The sequence below is a fragment of the Kryptolebias marmoratus genome, linkage group LG16 (genome assembly GCF_001649575.2).
Source record: "Kryptolebias marmoratus isolate JLee-2015 linkage group LG16, ASM164957v2, whole genome shotgun sequence".
In the NCBI taxonomy this organism is placed as follows: Eukaryota; Metazoa; Chordata; class Actinopteri; order Cyprinodontiformes; family Rivulidae; genus Kryptolebias; species Kryptolebias marmoratus.
The window spans coordinates 19,539,987-19,558,623 of NC_051445.1; the positions used below are offsets into that span (position 1 = coordinate 19,539,987).

Genomic DNA, 18,637 nt, shown 5'->3' on the forward strand with positions numbered 1-18,637 from the left:
AAAGGCTAAATGCACCCAGAGCATCAAACAAGTCTGTATATTTGGAATTTTTAAAAATAAATAAATAAATAAATAATATCAGCCTTACCTTGGTAAACAAAATGAAATCCTTTGGCCGTTTCAGTTCCATTTGTGGTAAACTTAAGTGTTATTTTGTTTCCTGAACTCAAGGGGAGAGTCTCGCCTGAAAAAAATGGCAACATTATAAAGACTGTTTTTAAAATATGCAATTTACAAATGTAAATTTGGGGATATAAACAAAGCCACATGAAAAAACAAGACATAATTAACCAAATACATAAGTGTTCTTTTTGACCAAATTGATGAGGAGAAAAAAAAAAGAATTTATTCACAAAGTTTATGTTAATTTGTTATTTCCAGTGAGATTTATTAAATTTACAGTCTGACCTGATAAATAAAATATTCCCAGAGTTAAGGGCTGGGAATAACAAATTGAATTTATTTTATGATTTACATATTGTTGCTTTTTAACAAGTAGTGTAAGACAAACATTAAAAAAGCTGTTGTTGTTTTCCTTTTGGAAATTTTACGAGTGTACAGTCATGAGAAAAAGAAAGCCCACACACTTTCAGTTCTAGGGTTTTTACTAATCAGGATGTAACAACATTTTTCTGGTCTTTACCAGGTTTGAAGTTATTCAAATCTAACCTCAAGTATACAAAAACATACAACAGATTTAACCTAAGTTACCATTTTAAATGTTTAAGTTCATGAAGGGAGAACTTGAAAAAGAACAAACAGAATGGTTGCCAAGATAAGGTATTTTTCTTTTAAAAGAATATATCAGCATGACTTAGTTTTGCAAAGTTTCATCTAAATGAACCACAAGACTTATGGAGCAAGGACTTTTGGACAGATGAGATTAAAGTACAGATGTTTACTCATACTTCACAGCACTGTGTTTGTTGAAAAACCAAACAGCATTTCAGCACAAACACCTCATTCTAACTGCCATGCACGGTTGTGGGGGGTAATAATTTGGACTTGTTTTGCAGCCACAGAACCTGGGCACCTTGCAGTCATTGAGTCAAGCGTGAACTCCTCTGTCAAACGTAGGGCCATCTGTTCGACAGCTAAAGCCGGAGTACAATTGGTGCTGCAACAGGACAATGATCCCAAACACATCAGCGAATTTACAACGGAATGGCTGAAAAAGAAAAAGAATCAAGGTGCTGCAGTGGTCCAGTCAAAATCCAAACCTCAACCTGACTGAAATACTGTGGTGGGACCTTAAGAGAGATGTGCAGAAACAAATGTCTTCAAACCTCAATGAACTGAAGCAATTTCTCTACAACCTAAAGTCATACAGAAAATTACTACTTGAAGTTATTGCTGCTGAACGAGGTTCTTTAAGCTACTAAATCATGAGTAGGACTATGTTTTCACATAGCTTTTCTATTTTGGCTATGTTATTGTTTAAAAAAAATGTTTATTATTTCCTAATAGATAAAACTGTAGGATCGAGACTTTCTTTTACCATAACTGTATATAATTGCAGTCATGATGCATTATTTAACAATTTTAAAAACAAAGTATGAAAAAGGCAAATAAAGTGTTCTTTTCAACAGCGTGAAGCTTAACAAGCTTTAGAATATATTTGTCTTATAAAAATGTTTTATTAGAATTTAGAAGACAGCAGGGTTAGGCTCTTTTGCCTGGTAAACAAAAAACAATCCTTGAAGTCACAGGCATGAAAACAACTCACACCTGTGAGCAAATAAAACAAAATGATCAGGCCTTGAGGTCAGAGTTATATTTTTTACCTGAGTGGGATCCATATATGGATGAGAGGAGGACTGAATCTGCTGAGGCTCCATCATAGATCTCGACCACGTCGCTGGGCAGAGTCTGGAACACCACAAACTGACCGAAGAGCACTGCAGAGAGATACAAGGAGGAGATAATTATTTAAAATGTTCAATATTAAGCCCATTTTACTCAGTCTTTTCCCTTTAAGGCATTTATTGGGTAAGGAATTAAAAACATGAAAGGTTTTATCTTTTTGGTCTCTCAAGAGCCGGCTGCTCCTTTGATAAATCCAAATCTATCACTTCAGACTCAAAACAGAGGTTGGAGTTTTTTGACCATCATCTTTGTTGTCATGTTCTCTACTTTTACCCAATTATCAGGCAGACGTACACCATACACACAAGCAGGCATGTTTTCGATTAACATTGATGAAGGATGTGCTCAAGAAATGACCGCCACCTGTTACTCATCTACTACTGCAACAAAAACCTGTTTTATCCGCAACTTTCTGCCAGACTGTTGTCTCTGCTCATTAGTCAGTTTTGTCTAGCTCACTGATGATTTTTTTATTTGTTTAGTCTTGTTTCCCCTCTAGCGTTTTTCTGTCCATTTCCAGTTGCCCCTGGCCTGTCTCCTGCCTTTGTCTCCGGACTGAAGCTCATTTCGGATTCAGCCTGTATTGTTCAAACCTCTGACCATCAGCCAGTATAGTAATAAACTGTCTAAACCTCAGCTCAGCCTGTCTGTGTCTGGCTCTGGGTTTCAGGTAATCCTTACACTTTTTACTTTAACGGTAAAAGGTCCAATCTGCATGCATCTTTCTATGAATGCTTTCTGAACTAAACTTGAATTTCAACTAAACACATTTAATCATAAATGCAATTGGAAGAGGGAGAAACGCAATAAAAATAGGGCTTTTCGGTGCACTGTCATTTCTGGTTAGCAGGTTTTTATAGGTCACCGTTTCCTGAAGCAAAGTCCCATCTGCTCTCGACTATAAACCTTAGTGACATTTTCTAAGAAACCAATAATTAGATATTCCTTTGAATTTTGTATCTTTGCTTGATGTGCCTTGGCATTTAACATATGGAGAATAACCTTCAGACACTGCAGACAAAGTGTAATTAGGCTCCCTTTTGCAATAAATATGCATCTCTATTTAAATGTTTTTGCATCGTTCTGTAGACTGAAAAAGGGTAAAAATAGGGCTTGTATTTGTTAGAATAGGTGGTTTTCCTCTTTGCTGGCGGAGGGGCGTGTTGGTCGAGGCACTAGATTGACAGCAGTTGACAAAATGAGCTTAGGTGCCACCAAGATGGCAACATAAACAATCTGAGACGTAGCATGAAAGCAATAGACAGACAGTTTTTTTTTTAGTTTTTTTTTTATGGCAGCTATTTTGTAGGGGAAAAATCAGAGCAGCATCTGAGAGGACTCGACTAACATTTGCAGATAAGTTTATAAGGTATTAAATATTCTTCGGCTCACCAGTTTTCTACACAAGCTCCAAATTCATTTTACAGTGTGCCCATCCTCTCTAGATGTTTACTAATTTGACAAACTAGGCTGAAGGAAGAGACGTAGATCATGTTTGTCAGTTAGATAAGACGAAAACTAATCTCAGTCAGTATGACCATATGCTTATGACTGAAAGCCGATGTTACAACTTTATGCAAATATGTTCTAAAGTAAGGAAATTTGATCATCTGTTGTCAGTTTAGGCAGATGGAAAGCTAACAGCTATACTGATGGATTGGTGCTGAAAAGAGGGATGCAAAAAAATAAACAGCTTTAGAATGTAGTCTTTTGGTTTTGCTGTGATTTGCAGTTATGTAAAAAAAAACAAAAAAAAAAACACTGCTGTTTCTGTTGAACTTTAAATATGAGGTCTACTGGTCCCTCGCTCTCTCCTATTTGCAGACCTGAACAAGCACTGAACCCTGAGATGAATAAATAAAGACCAATCTGGTGACCAAAAAAGTCACCCAAGCTGACACGATATCAGGCCACAAGCATAACCTCCTCGAAAGGGGCAGTCAGACAAATTATTGTTAGACTTTAACCTTTAATGTGATTGAACGACATTTACTTAATGAGATGGAACATGAAAACATGACCGTTTATCACAACGGTAATGATTAAAACTTGTTTTCACTCGAAACAGTGAGAGAGAACTTGTCATATTAAAGGAGGGATTATTTTAATAATGTCTTGTACAAATATTTCCAATGAAGCGTCCCTGATTACATCAATGTGTACATGCCCTTGAAAATAATCTGATTCCCCGACTAAACGAACCGACTTGGCGGACTGGATCGCGACTTTAGTGACACAACATGTGTTTGCGCGTGTGCAGCCGTGCATACCTGTACACATAAAGGCACCGTATGAATGTGAATTATTTATGGTAAAACTGCAGCCCCAATCTTGCCCTCTATTGAACAGTGAAATCCTTTTTGCACTTCTCTTTTGTCCCTCTCTTCATTCTACAACTCTCTGCTCATTGCATTTTTACAAGTTTATTATTAGGTTAGTTTGTAAAGTTTATTAAACAATTCTTTTGTGTATTCCGTTGGAGTGTGTTTATTATCAAACATCAGCAAACACTGCATTTTCCAAAAAATAAAAAAAATCCCAGCACAGTCGAGGAATGTACCTGAAGCTAAACATGCAACATGTTTTCACTACTGATCATCTTCAAAATGTCAGCAACAGTAAAGTTAAAAATCACACACACATACATATACACCTTATGCTGCGCCAATTTTGCCATGATGATAGAGAAAAACCACCAAGCCCGCATCACTGGCTGTGGATAGCAATACAATTGTGTTCAATCAAAAAACAGCAATTCAAACAACAATAAAACATTGATTTCTAAGAGATATAAGTTATAAAATTAAATTAAAAACTTTAAATTATTATTACTTGCCTCTCAAGAGAATGACTTGTTTTATCTGGCTTTAATTATCTAGTGTGTGGGTGGTTTAAATAAAAATGCAAAAAGGCAATTCATTTAAAAGAAAAGCAATTATCAAGATGGTTTGCCAAATCTTTAAATGTGAGCTACTGTTAGGAGCTTTTCTTAAATACAGTTTATTCACAGCTATCACTGGAAGAAACCTTGAGTGTTACTTGGACTTATTGTCAGTCTGTCAGAAGGCTAACACACACGCAAAAACAAAAACAAAAATGTACTGTCAGAGGAAGCCAACACACCCTGAGAAAACACATGCAGAGATGAGAAGAATAAGCGAACTCCACAAAGCAAGTCCTGCAGAGCTGAGATCTGAATCAAAGAGCTTCTTGGATTTAGGCGATAGTGCCACCCTACTGGAAGAAATCAAGCCCGAAATATGTGAGACTTCAATATGGCAGTCTCGGAACAGTTCTGATACTGTGTCAGGTTTTAAACCCAACAGGGAACAAGACTCTACAGACCAGCAAAATTTGTTCAGTGAGCACTGACTATACTATTATCAATAATAATTCAAATTAAACAAATCTTATTCAAATCTCTAGATATTGCCCCTCTCTTTCAGTCAGTTCCAGTCTCAGTAAGAATTGTGAAATTTTCAGAAAGAAATAAAGTTTGATTCAAAAATTTTGGCTTTTTGTTGCAGTCTAGCTTTTAAAAAAAGAACCTCGAGTCCAATCCAAGTATTTTATTTTTGTATTTACTTTTTGTACTCAAATGCCACGATAATCACCCAATTTCGCAATTTATGCTACATTTTCAATCCCTTCAGACCCAAAAGAAGAAGGCTAACCATTGACAGTATGCATTCCCATGTAGCCTTTTATTTTCCATAGAATAACTGAAGAAGTCTGTGGCTTACAAGTAAAACCTCTGCAAACAATAGAGTTGGCAAATAAATCTAGTATAATGTCACTGGTTGGCTTTTCTTGCTTCAGAATAAAAAAATGTTGCGCTTTTATTTTCTCTGCAATCTACACAAACCTCCACAAACTTCTGAGAAAGAAAGACACATGAAATAGAACCTACTGTAAACAATCATTTATTAGTTCATGCCGGACATGTAAACAGAAAATTAGGCCCAGATAAGTTTTTTATAGGAGCAATTCATGAAAAGATTTTGACAAGATACTTTTTTATTACCGTAGTTCAATTATCCTTATTAATGCTGTGTTCCATTTATTAAATTTTGATACTACAAAAATAAACTATCATTCTAACCTGGTAATATGTCATATTAAATAAATATCTTAAATGAGAAATTGTAGCTACTGAAGCAAATATATCCTGTTTTTGACCTAAAAATAGCATTAATCAATGTTTGGGTCATATTCACAATCTTTAAGCAAAAACTCTCACAAGAAGATGTAAAATAGAGCACCATTACCAGATGCACATGCTAATGACTGTTTTATTTTTTTTCTCCTAAGTGACAGCATATGTTTTTCTTCCTGCCAATGAATTATGGAGCACCTCCCTGTCATCCACAATATATAGCAGTACAAACCTCCTCTAGCATATAAGCCTTGCATTACACTACTGAGAAACCATTAAACCACAAAGCCAAGAAATGCAAAACGTGAAGGAAACTGAGGAAGACTAAGAAACAAAAGTGAAACAAACCAATCTCTATAGCAAAAGCTAATGGAAACAATGTTGCTTCTCATTTCCAGAGAGACAATGGCTTGAACCGAGTCCCATGAGACCAAGCAGAATACAATATGAGAGAAGAAATGCTGGATAACTGTTATAATTTCAAACTAGGGGGTGGTTTACCGCTCGTTTTAGGACATGAAACAGATCAAACATACAAAGTAGTCTAAGACTAATGGTAGCCAAAACAGTAAATTAATTAAAAAGCAAAACACACAAACAGCCACTGCACAGCTGTTTCTTTATTTGAAGAGTTGAGAGAGTAGCTTTGGCTAAATCAAAGTGATGATTTTTACCTTCAGGGACAGCTCATTGCTGTGGTACTAGCACACCAACTCTGTTCGTAATAGGCTGCACTTCCCTGCTCAAACACGAATGCTTTCATACACACGCCCATAAGCAAAGTACTCCTCATTTCTGCCTCTAATCCAAAGCCAGCCATGCATGACTCCAATCTGCTCTTTTGCTGTAATCACGTCCAGATATTAAGTCAATAAATCATTGGAAAGTTGTAACCTAATTTATGCAAGACTATGATGAATCTGTTGTCCTCTGGGCCTTGTCATGGTAGCGTAGCGTTACACACTTGCACCATGAACAAACATTTTCATGTCTGAATCTTCACCTTGAATTATTCCAAAGCAGTGAAGTCACTTTGATCACAAATCTCTCAGGGTATTTGACCATTATATTAGCAAAATCCTGTTAATCATACCACTAAGCCTGAAGGGTACTGATAATGCAAAAAATAAAAAATAAATAAAAATTGCAAGTGTTGTACATGTTAATCTCACTCTGAAAATGACCCAGTCTAATGTCTTTATATTTAAAAGCATTTGTTTCTGAAAACGTAACTGAAAGCTTTGAAGGTTTTTAATCGATCTTAGCAGCATCTGTGAGACTAGAATCAAATCAAGAAACTGTTTAATTAGTAATGCAATTTAAACTGGAAGAGCACAGAAGCACACTGTTAACACTTGGAATAAACTTTACAAGATTTCTACTTCAAAACAGCCCAGTGTCGAGACATGGGTTTTGTGAAGTGATGGTTCCAGTACACAGTCCCTGCAGATATTTGCCAGCACATCCACAGTGTGAAAAACCCTACCACACCTCTAAGGTGCTGTATTGGCCTGGGATCTGAACAGAGTGCTGGGAAGTGAAGCAAATTAAAATCAATGTCATGCTCCTGGAACCATTTGGGGAGGATGAGTGCTTAGTGACAAGGTTTGTTATCCTGCTGGAAATGGCCATTTGAAAATGTGCAGACTGTAGCAATGAATAGGTGCACCTGGTCAGCAAGTGTATTGTGGTCTGTGAGCAGCACTCAGATGGTATTAAGGGGAGCAATGTGAGCCTAGAAAGTGTCTCCACAGCATGACACTTCCAGTTACACAGTATGTGTTCTTTGCAAGACGATTCTTCTAAAATAAGTTGCTCCACATTTACTACAAGATCATGTAAAACTTCAGTAAGAATTTCTGAAGTTACATTGCTAGGTGTATTTTTTAAAAACTAGTGGCACAGGTGGTATCATTTAGTCCTGAACTTTTCTCTTCATTAGATTGTGATGGTCTGCGTGTCACATTCATCCTAAATATGGTCATACTTGTTCAAATATTTTAAAAATGCTTTGTTTTACACTGCAGTGTCTATAATGCCACATTCCATTTACCTGAGAATGATGCCTTGGAATAATGACATCCAATGTAACAATGCAACCATGTTCCTCTGGTCTACCACTTCATTTCACAGTTTCCATGTTTTAGTGGCAAGTTAGAAAACTTGTTGAATTTGCTGGCACCTATCTCCAGCAGTTATTGGGTGAGTGGAGGAGTACACCTTAGACAGGTTGGCCGTCCATCATGGAGCCATGTCTGTCATGTCCTGTTTGACTGAGAATCTACACCAACGTAACATTTTGTGCATTTGGAAGCCATTATGCTGGTGAGAAACCATTGATTTTCCAAGTTGGAGTTTTGATGTCAGAGAGCATTCCAGTAGTTTTTAACCAACTTTGAACCTAGAAAATCCAACTTGTGATTACAAAAAGACCTCGCCACATATATGCAGGCGGTTCTTTGCTGATTCTGTTTAGTTTCAATCAATCTTCTAAGTCTCAGCTTTATTTGTGAAAGTAGGGTTACAAAACTGATGATTAAGAAATTGCTTTTCAGTTTGCTTTGATTCATTTGGCTACATATCAATAAGCAAAATGCTTGCATGCGCCTCTGAGGTCACCCAGCTGCTGTGAGTCATAAAGTCATCATTTCTAGCAGCCATACCTGGACATCTTTAAGCAAAAGTTGACTCACCATCATGTTTAACTAATGAGGTGGGAAAAAAGTTAATCCTTTTTTCTCAACAATTTCCTCCTCCCTATCAGTTTGACAGATGCCAAAACTTTGTTTCACAACTCTAAATTTAATTTTCCTGTTTAGGTGAACAACATTCTAGCTTTTTGTTTTGGGGAATGTCTAGGGGTTTGCATCTTTTGTGCATCAGTTTATCTTTCATTTTTAAAGGTTTGACGTCTACACAGTTTTAAAATGAAATACAACTGTTGGTTTTGTAAAACAAACAAACAAACAAAAAAAAAGTTATCTCAAATGTTTTTTGGTGTATATACAATATTTCCAAGCTCATTTGAATAGTTGCCTTTGATTTTTGTTTTTTTTTCTTCCTCCTTTCAACTTTGTTATGAATACCCTCTGTTGAAATGCATAATTCATGTTATGTACATAAATGTTGACTTATATTTATTACACAAAAATAAACAATCACAATTATTGTTTGGACTGTATTCAGTGTATATTAGGTTTAGGACATAATCTGTTTTGATGTTATAATATAATAATAATAAAAGACAAGAATTTAGATGCAATAGTCTAAAAGAAAAACAAGCTCTACTTTCAAGAAAGAGCAAAAGCAAAAAAGCTAGAAAGAGAAACCATCTTATTTGCAGAATTACACTACCTCTCCTCCATAAACTTTGGCTGTACTTTTCATCTGCTATCTTTGTGATTTCAGCAATAGTGATGGAGTCCTTTTCCTGTCAAAAACAAGGGCACATTCTGCAGATATCATTACAATACAGCAGGAAAGAGAAATGTCACCATCTGAAAGTCTGTCTCACTCTCTTTCCTCTGGCATTTCATTATTTTATCTGGAAAAAAAAGTAAACATGGTCTAATGGAGTATGGTATGTGGTATGTGTAATTGATGTGTTTTCATAAAACTGTATGCCAGGCAAGCAAATAAAACCAAATTCACTCAAATTAAATTATCCTCTCTGTTTGACCTTGCAGTACCACAGATGGAATGAGTAAAACAAGAACATTTTCTGTTTGTCTTAAAAGGTTTAAAATGTAAATTTTCCTAGTGTTGCCTTTTCTAACTAGTCCTACATTATTTTTGCTTCTGAAAATCCCATAATATTTCTACATTTATTATTTGAAACATAGCTGAAACATAATACTTTGGCTGCAAACTTTAAAGGAATAGTTTGGACTTTTTGATGCAACTAACCACTACTACTGGTGGACAGTAAAGGTCCCTGTGAAACAATACATAAGTGAAACACAGCACGGTACCTACCTGATAAAAAAAAAAAAGTTAAAAAACTTGACAGAGCTTCCAACGAATAATATTTACTAACTTATACACTGGCTTACTTTTCCATCAGATAGTTTGTCGGCTTACATTTAAAACGTTTGGTTTTGTAACACGTGTTTCATATGATTACTGGGAATGCACTGCAATCAACTCAACCTTCAGTGGAAATAACCATAGACATCAAGGGAAATAATGCCTAATGTAAAAGTAATAAAGGTGTAAAGGTTTATGAAATAGCATCTACATAAGCATCCAGAAAACTTAAGGTTGAAGCTGAAATTTTGCCAAGAAATGTTTACAAATGTGTGGTCATAAATAACATACCATATTAAACAGAATACAAGCACGTTAATTACCTAAGTACCTATCTATTAAAGATATAGAACCCTCCATCTATAACTCAACCTAAGTGTTTTTGACAGAAGCGATAAAAATATTTTGCTCCAGTATATTTTCCTTATGGAAAATACACAATCTATTTGCTTCAGATGCACATGTTTATAATTAACTACCCACCTAACTTGTGAACCATCCACCCATGCAAGAGAACTGCAAGCTTAACAAATATGACTCATTAGCTGTATTTATATTAAATACCCATTTCTCTCTGCTTAAGTATTTCTCACATACATCACAGCAGATTTTAGCAAAAACAGAAAAGACCTGTAGTCAGGTTACAGCTGAAACTACAGACTGCAGGCCATATGGTTGGTGAGAGAGCGTGTTTTAAAATATTATTTAGATATCTAACAAGGAACTAATAAAAAGAAGTGCACTGGATGTAGCTGATCATAGCCCCAACAAATATATAAGATTTTCATGTGACTATTATTAAGTCAAGGTAGTGTTTGTTCATCTTATGTGACAGCATTTTGCATTTTACAAAAAAAGACTGAATATCACATTAAGTGGTTGAATAATAAAAAAACCAAGCAATGATAGTTTCATTCAGTTTAAGTGGTGAAATAGAATGGTGATTTACACAATTATGATTTTTGTACCTTTGTGATTCTTTTGAAAAACTAACATAGCAAAATGAAGATTATTGATAGTTTAGCTGCATGTACATATTATTGCTTTCCTTTGTGTACGTGTGTTTGTTAACAAAATATCTTATGAACCTCAACTGGAAGGATTTTAGTGAAACTCTTAGAAAGTAGTCAATGACTGAACCTCTAAAACTGATTAACTTCAGAAATCAACCAGATTCAAGAAGGCCCCCCATGGCTAGTCGACCTTAAGGTGGTATATCACTGGGCTGCAACTCTTGGAAACTGGCTAGCGACTCACATTTGCAGGAAAAATGTTAGGAAACGGGGGACATTTTAGTCTCAATGAATTCTGAGTGTTCAGAGCGCAACTAAGTGACCAGCGAGCCTTGTGGCCACGGTTCGGGCAGCCAGTTTCTGAAAATCACTGCCTATTTTTTCCTGAATCTGTCCCATTAGTAGGAATGTAAAGAAAATACTGTAGTGAAAAGCAAAGGAGGAACTGCTTAGGACATCAGTATGCAACTAGAGCACAAAGCCATTTTGACCCAGAGTCACTGGATTAGTAACATGTTCCTTAAGGCAAAGCTCAGATAAGGTGTCAAAAACACTCACAGCATAGACAATAGAGAAAGGCAAAAAGAGAGAAAAAAAAATGAAAGCATATGTTTGTTCTTCTGGATATGAATTATGGAAAAGGTAGCAGTCATCTTTGCTTTGCAGGAGCATGGGCCCTCTGGGATTCTGAACTATGACAGCACACACATATCTCATTCACAAAAACCAAAGGGCCCATATGACAGCAAAGACGTATATATTTTTAATGACCCATTATCGTAGCGCAATTGTATTTGCTCTTTTGGCAGCAGGTATGTGGCTGAATCTTGGCATAAGCTACAGGCAGTCCATTAGGCTTTTACCATGGGAAATAACTCCTTTTGCTGGACTGAAAACTGGACACATTGGTCACAGAAAAGACAGAAGAAAATCTACATTCATAACTGGTTCAATTTTACTCATTCTTTTTCTTTTTCATCTGGGTCTTTATTATCAACTTTACTTGTTTCTTATAATGTCATACCATACTCTACAGGCTCCCTTCTAACATCTAATACAAGCCATCGAACTTACACAATAACCAAAAACTGAAAACCAGTAAGAGTGGTCACTAAAATTATTTGACATGCAAATTTGACAAAAGCAAGAGTGCCTAATTTACAAATCTGCAGACGTGAAAAAAAAAAAATCACCTTTTACGTCAAACCAGCAAGGCTGTAGCAAATAACACTGTTCACATTAGTTTAATTTCACTGGTGGATGTGTATATATTATCATCTGATGTAGACAGACAAAAATGTCTTGTTCTGTGTTGGCTTTGGTAGCTTTAAGCCAGTAGTGATCAATCCTGGTCCTGGAGGGCCTCTATCCAGCATGTTTTAGTCATTTCCCTGCTCTTCATGTTCTGCAGAAGCCTGTTAATCACTCATTCAAATCAGGTGTGTTATAGCAGAGAAACACCTAAAACATGCAGGATAGTGGCCCTCCAGGACCAGGACCAGTCCTCAGCAAACATCACTGATGAGTCAACAAGCTAGCCTCCAGGGTCAAAGTTTTTATGATCGCTCTCTGTGGTACTCCTGCTTCTTTTTCCTTGTCTTCTCATTTCCTGACTTGCTCATTATAAATCTCTCACTCATTATGGCACTCTCCATCTAACTTGTTCTCCCAGAGACCCTTGCATTCAGCTGAGATCTATATGGCTCTTTCTTGTGGTTGGACCCGTTACCTCTTGCAGTCTCAACAGACTCTTGTTCACTCATTTTATGTCTGTCTTGTTACAGCCGAGATTTATTACAGCAATCAGTCAGCGGCTCCTGTCTTGCCTCCTGACACATTCTGCAGCAAACATTATGCATATGTTGTTGTTATAGACATGTACACCGAAGCTATAAAAAGCCACAGGCAGATAAACAGAGGTGAATAAATGTTGTGTCTATAAAATCTAATTCACCTTGACTCATTAGGAGAATCCTTCCACTGAGGGTGAATAGGAACTTTTGCAAAGTTAACAATAATTTTGAATATGATGTAAAAGTGATCTTTGATAAGTATAACTGCTCAAATTAAACCCACAGATTCAGGAAAAACATACAATTAAACAATTGCTGTATGTAACAAAAAATAATCATAAATAAGCTTCAGTTTTTTTTGCTTCAGTCAAACAAAAAGCTTTTAAGATTAAACTTAACAAACATTTGATTTTCAAAGATTACTTATCTTTAATTATCTTTCCGGTGAATGCTGCTGTATATCACTGCATGTATTTCATGCGGTATCCAATTCAAACCAAAACATACAAAATAATAATAAAAATAAACATTTCATTTTGATAAGTGTCTTATATTGAGCTCCACTAATTGGGAGAGTTTAGCTCACCTCTGAAGACAACAACATTCATAAAGAAGGCAGCACAAATAAATTCTGCCAGCTAAATATAAACATGGGAAAGAAAAAATCTATTTACTTGTAAATGCGGTTTGGCGATTTTGTCAGCCATAAATGTTGATCATTTCTCCCCCACTGTGTGATGTCGTACAAAATAAGTTTGAGGCTTGTTTTCTTTTTTTTGTGCAAGAGCTTGCTAACCCTGCTGGACAGGATGAAAATGTTAAACTCTAGCTGTTGGAAATGGTATAAATAAAAATGAATTTTGTGGTCTTGTGTATGTATGTGTTTTTACAAGCAGTGCCAAAGGCAAAGGTTAAGTGCTATGAATAATGCATGCCTTCATAAAGACCGTCAGAGTTATTGTTTAAAATATGACTAGAACCATTTCTGGGAAAACAGTTGCACATTAAAGGCCAAGACAGATGAACACTACCATTTTACCGTTGATTTAAATGAGAATGAGTTGTGAACAATTAATGTGACCGCTCACGTGTGTTTCCAGCTTTAGCATCAAAACTCATAATTACTGACTAAAAGACTGGATACAAATCCTCATATAAACATCTCCGATAGAGTGGAAACAAAAAAATAGATTTTCCCCTTTAAAATAAACATCCTACAGGACCAACATGCCACACATAAGATCAAAACACACTTGGATTGAGGTTATACTTCAGAGACTGCAAACTAGTGCAGAGTTCAGTGGGTTTCTACAAAAGTTACGACACTGTAAAATGTAAATAAGAACAAAATGTTAGAAATTATTTAAATCTTGACTACTTATACTACAAAGAAACAAAATTTGTGTTCTACAAAGAAACAAAATTGTAAAATCAATAGTGCTTAAAAACAAAATTACTGAATGTTTTTACATTAATAAAAGTTTTTTTTCTTTTATATTTGAACCATTTTCCATCCATCTATTTTCTTTACTCGCTTTTGCTTTCCAGGTCACAGGGAGCTAGTGTCTATCTCCAGCCATCACTGTGTGAGAGGTGGGGGACATCCCGGACAGGTCGCAAGTCCATCACAGGGACACATGGAGCCAAACAAGACAAACAACCATTCACGCTCTCACTCACACCTAGGGACAATGCTAGAGCTTAATTATTTGGGAGATAGCTCACTGCAGTTTGAAGTTTTGTTGGGTTACAATCAATCACTTCTGTCGTCCGCTGCCGTAAGGCGATAATGGAACTGCCCGTGTGTGAGCGTGTCTGTCTTTCACTACAATATCTCATGAACCACTGGAACTCAAAGTAATCACTGAATGTACATCAACAACTGATTAAATTTTACAGCCAGTCTAATTCAACATGGCTGCCACAGCTAATCAAGATTAGCAAATTCAAAAATAGCTGTAACTTAGTCAACTTTATAGATACTGAGCTAAAACTACTCTGAGTGTGACATCTTGTAATACTGAATGAGTCATCTTCCAACACGAGTCAGAGGTTCAATTCCTCATTGCCTCTGATTTGCCCTATAGATATATGAATGTGATCTAAAGCACTGATTATACTCTATACAATGATTTATTCAGATAAGCTTTGTAGAATAGAGTGATGTATGAATGTGTGGGAATGGGTAAATGATGAGAGAGATTGTGTTGTACAGCACTTTGACTAGCCTGGATTGATAGAAAGGCAACTACACCTCCATTCTTTTTAACAAGATGATCTTAGTCTAAATCTTTGGCATAAAATGCCGTGGGCAGTATGCATTCCCTCAAGCAATGCTAGGCCTTTAATTGTATTCTGCTTTTGTCTAGCTGAGAGTAAGATTTTAGGTTTAAGTCAACGTAACATACGGTTCGTGTTAGCTGTAACAATAACTGAGTTGTCTGTATTCATTTTTTCTGTTGTCCTCAGATTCTCCAATCTTGGCTCTGATTAGCATTGACCTACCATGTGTGTTTTCATGTTATCTCCCCTGAATTTCTCCACCTAATCACAAATTCAACATGTGTTCCTTGGTTTTCTTTATTCAGTGCCAGATTCATGTTGCGTCTTCACTCATCAGTCAAACCCTAATCATTTATAATGGTGGGCCCTACACCATTATAGATCCTGGCAAAGATACTCATGGTACGTTCGAACAAAAGAAACTGGACTCCTAGAACACATTTTGCTTCTCATCCAATGAATGAGAGATGTAATGTGTTCAAAAATCAAAGACGTCTGTGCACTGAATGACTGAGAACCTTCACCAGCAAAAAGATATTCATGATTTGTATTGCATTCTTCCTTTAATCAGTTTTTATGCATCATGAAAACATTTTTGGCTGCGGGGTTTGATTTCTTTAAGAGCTTGTAGTGCATAAATAATTATAAACTAGATATTTCTTTCTGTTGTTTTCCAGGCAGTGATGGTAACTTGGGAGGAATAAAGTAATGACATGACTGAGCAAAAAATCTGTCATCTTCCCACAAAATGTAGTTAAAAAAAGATTAAAACCCACACTGCTAACAGTGCTTTAAAAAAAACTGTTTTGTCTTTTCTTTGTCTTCTGTCTAAAAGAAGCTAATTTAGCTTCTGTCTCTTTAAGACCACTGCAACACTCAGCTGGTGCCCATCAATGCTCACACTAGAGTAACATTTGTCAGAAGTTCAAAAAAAAAAAAGTTTTACATACCAACACATCTTGCAAGGACTCACAATATCCCAAGGTCATGGGTCATTTTCAAGTTAGGACCAAAGCGGAGCTATAACTTCATTATTTCTCTTCATAAGATGATGATAATTAGACGACATGAAAGGTGGTAGTTAACATGCCTTCCTAATTTTGCTTTGCGATTATAGGATAAAGTTTCTATTTAAAAAAGGTCAAAGTCTATGATGCAAATATCTGGTAAATTGGGTAACTATGCTGTAACAATAGTCATTGTATAACAAATGAATTCTGTCTGCAGGAAGAATTGTGATTCAGATCCTTTATCAATATTCCACCCCTTAGGATTCATCATGTAATCCTTTCAGCTGCCCCTACTTTTGGCTCCACCTTGACATTAAAAAGACATACACCCACATAATACCCCAACCTTGCAACTCAAGTGTATAACCCTCAGGTCATTTGGGCAGAGTTAGGAGATGATATTTTTCTTTCTGCCAGTGCAACCAAGTTGACACAATGTCTGAAAGGATTACGGCACGCTCTGGCTCATATGAAGGACAGAATAAGACACACATCTGACACTCTACCCTGGGCGCTTACAAATTTCAATCACCTGTATACGAGATACTGAAATGTGATTCCTTTTACTGCCTAAAGGCTAGATTTTGCTGCCAAGCTGCTACAGAGAAAACATAATTTCTCTCCCAATAGTCCTATGTGGAGGTTAAAATCACTGAAGTGCTGGATATTTCATGTAGCACTTGTCCTTTTTAATTTAATGCAACTGTTTTGATTAAGAAAACTAACAATTAATACTAACAATTTAAAACAAAGATTTGATGTTCTGATTCTGGCCATGCAGCACTCTGGCTTTAGCTTATTTATTACTTAAAAGGCCAAGAATTTCTTTAAGGGATCCATCATTGTTAAATGATGGTGTTACAGAAGTTTTTCAAACCTTAAAAAAAAGCATTACGTGCAATTTCAGTCACAGACTGTATTGTTTTGTTCGGTGTGTTTTTCAACTATTTTGACAGTTTTGAATAAAATTTAGAATGTTTTTTTTTCCTCAGTTCTTTACTTATTTGCAGTTACAGGGCAATACAGGTCACCAACAGTGTTTATCAGTAGATTCAACATGTCACCTGTTGGCAGTGATTGGGACTGCAGGGCAGCTCTAATAGAGTCTCATTGGGGTGTAAAATATTCTGCCCTGTGGACACATTTTTCTGGTTTTAGCTCAGTGATACGAACACTACAAACATTACACCTCACAGGATCTTATTTAATGTGGGAATAGTTGCAGCAAAACCTGCTGTATCCAAGAGTGGAGATTTTCTGTTTAAAAATCTATCCATGAGACTAAAATTAGAAGATAATTTATCAGTCAGCATCTTGGAGCAGACAGACTGGACACGAACAGAACACAGAAAATTAAAGACAGAGGGAAGATAAACAACAAAACATTTTCTTCAACATGGTAGCCCATTTTCTGTCTGTAACTATTTATATCAGCCACAGGTGCATCTGATTTATCCAACTCTGTGGCTTCCAGTGGTTGGCTCTGGGGTCTTAAAATCTCGAGACTACAGGTTCAAACCAAGGTGGGGGCTATAAACAAAGTGGTGAATATGCCAGTCTCACTTCTTTAGTTTTATTTTTAGAATTGCTTCACAAGTATTATTGCAGAAATATTACTTCAAAAGAAATGAGAAATCCAATCCAGAAAGACGTGTACCTGTCTGTCTGTTTAATTTTACCTCCGTAAAATTAAAATTACTCCCATTTCGGTAGGAGGTGGGTGAGGAGGTGTCTGTTTCTCTGATTTAATTATCCGACTGGACAGGTGTCAGGATGCACTACCTTAAACAGTGGGAGGAAAATAAAAGGTGACAACTTTGGCCACAAAAATAATAAAATAGCTATTACGCAACAAATAGCTCATCTTTTTTTTTACAGAGAATGTAACGCAAATTGTAACATTTATGTGGTTATTGATTCAGGACATGAAGGTCTGCCACATTAAAATTCAGGCTGAGGAGCTGCTACTGTTTGTGAAAATCTCCCATTTTACCATATCAGATTTTAGTTCAATAACTGTAAAACTGACTGAGTTGTGGCCATTTTTACAATGGCTAATGTTGATTAGCACTTGGCAGCAGGGGTGGAAATTAAAAAAAAAACAGCCACTATGGCTGCTGGACAAATTTTTTTACCAGCCACTCAAATATTTTACCAGCCACTATTTTTTGTTGTGACAAAAGGTTATGTCATATGATGATGATGATTGACGCAGGTGGAAGCAGTTGAGGTGCCCTACAAGCTGACTACTCTTGAAAAACAGAAAATAAAATAGTTTCTCATCACAACACCTAATTGGTGTTAGACTGCATGTAATCTGTAGTGGATCGAGTGCATCATATGGGTTTGCAGTGAACTGTTGTAATATTTTTAGGCGGGTTTTCTCTGGTTTTTTGGGTCGAATGTTATTTAGATAATTAATTTTCCAACAACAACCAGTTAATTTACCAACAAGTCTTTAACTGTGTTTATTCCTCTCAACATGGACAA

The 18,637-nt window shown here is 36.2% G+C and overlaps 1 protein-coding gene across 3 annotated transcripts in view; it reads right to left on the reverse strand.

Annotated features, from left to right (window-relative positions):
* LOC108232275 (CUB and sushi domain-containing protein 3) overlaps positions 1-18,637 on the reverse strand; it is a 291,392-nt gene that overhangs the window by 137,241 nt on the left and 135,514 nt on the right. For all 3 annotated transcript variants that reach the window (XM_017409915.3, XM_017409916.3, XM_017409917.3), the window contains exons 32-33: positions 1,785-1,898; positions 89-184 (exon numbers count right to left, since the gene is read on the reverse strand). In XM_017409915.3, the coding sequence (XP_017265404.1) occupies positions 89-184; positions 1,785-1,898 (210 nt within the window). The remainder of the gene's footprint in view (positions 1-88; positions 185-1,784; positions 1,899-18,637) is intronic.